The sequence below is a fragment of the Galeopterus variegatus genome, unplaced genomic scaffold (assembly GCF_000696425.1).
Source record: "Galeopterus variegatus unplaced genomic scaffold, G_variegatus-3.0.2 Scaffold1410, whole genome shotgun sequence".
NCBI lineage: Eukaryota > Metazoa > Chordata > Mammalia > Dermoptera > Cynocephalidae > Galeopterus > Galeopterus variegatus.
Window position 1 is genome coordinate 608233 of NW_007727521.1, and position 1505 is coordinate 609737.

The window sequence follows — 1505 nt, forward strand, 5'->3', positions numbered from 1 at the left end:
GAAGGCAACTGTGTGCAAAATAAATAGTGCTTGGCCTACCTACTCTGTAGATGCACAGTTGATATTGATACCATTGTTATTTTTTCCATTGAAGATTTGGGAACATAGTTTTGCAAAGGATAAGGATGAATTTGAACGATGAACCAGCAGTGCAGCCTTAGGGAACATTTTAGCTTCTCTACCCCTGGAAGGCAACTGTGTGCAAAATAAATAGTGCTTGGCCTACCTACTCTGTAGATGCATTTTTAAAAAAATGGTAGATATTAAGGGACCTTTGAAAAATAAAAGCATTATGGAAATGTAAGATATTATTACTGGTGTGTTCAAATGTGAAGAATTTAAGTGTAAATTTAAGGAATTAAAAGTGAAAATTTTTAAGGAAAAAAGTGAAAATTTAAGGAATACTGAATGGAAGGAAATAAAAAGTGTCAGTCAATAGGTGAATTTTTTAGGTGGTGGGAATATGGATAATATCCCCCTCCCCCTTTCTGTTTTCTTTATTTTCCAATTTTCTACAATAAACGTGTCGCTTTTATAAATAGAGCAAGAAAATTTGTTTTTGAAAAGGAACACCTAGGAAGACTGAATACTTAGCAGCATGACAAAGGACTCAATTCAGCAATGGAGGGATAATAGAGAATGTCCCACGAAAGATAGAAAGACCAGATTCACCTCAAGAAAAGGCCTATGTACCAAAACCTGTAAGTTTTTCTTTGGTGAGTGCTGTATGCCAGTTTTATTTGGTAGATTAAAGTTCTTTGAGTTCTGTGTTTATTTGGTGTTGATCAAGATGGTCTCTCATTCATTACAGAAAAATGTTTCAATATACCAAAGGTGAAAAACCATGTAAAAAAGCGTTCTCTTGGGTTAGGAATAAAGTCTGATTGAAATATCTCGGACTTTTAGTTTGTATATTTTTTAAAGCTATCTTAGATACGTGAAGTACACACAGAACTTTTCATAGAATGTAAGCTGTCAGCTTGGTTTAGAATCCGTAAAAGCAAGTGTATGCTAAAGACCAGAGCCAGTAGTTGTGCTTCTGTGGAAATTGTTGTAAGGGCGAGATGCCCTTTACCTAGGTGCCTGTTTTTCATTTTTGTTTTAAGTAGCTTGGTGAGAGTCCCTTCAAAGTTAAAACCTGACTGTAGTGTGTGGGGGATGGGACTGGAAGAATGCTCTACTTCTCTGGGTTATGAAATTCAAGAATCTCTGTAGTGCCCTTGTAACTTCAGCAATCTGAGAATTATATAGCCTTAGACAATGATGTTCTCTGTGGTTGAGTCAAAATAAAATCTTAAAACAGCTGTATTTTTGTATTTCAATATTACATTAAAAGGTATTTATCTGGTGTTAAAGCCTTTACCATTTAAGGACAAAATAAAAGCACATCTGAGGATGCGTTTTCAAACTTTATTAGTACCTGTGTGCTAGCACCTCATTTACTTAGTCATTCATAAGGGCAATATCTGGTCCTTGTAAATTACTTTTTTTTTGGTGTCTGGCTC

The 1505-nt window shown here is 35.1% G+C and overlaps 1 protein-coding gene across 1 annotated transcript in view; it reads left to right on the forward strand.

Annotated features, from left to right (window-relative positions):
* Positions 1–657: 657 nt before the first annotated feature.
* REV1 (REV1, polymerase (DNA directed)) overlaps positions 658–1505 on the forward strand; it is a 78886-nt gene continuing 78038 nt past the window's right edge. Inside the window, exon 1 of the mRNA XM_008576824.1 lies at positions 658–701. Coding sequence (XP_008575046.1) covers positions 688–701 — 14 coding nt within the window. The 5' untranslated portion in view covers positions 658–687. The remainder of the gene's footprint in view (positions 702–1505) is intronic.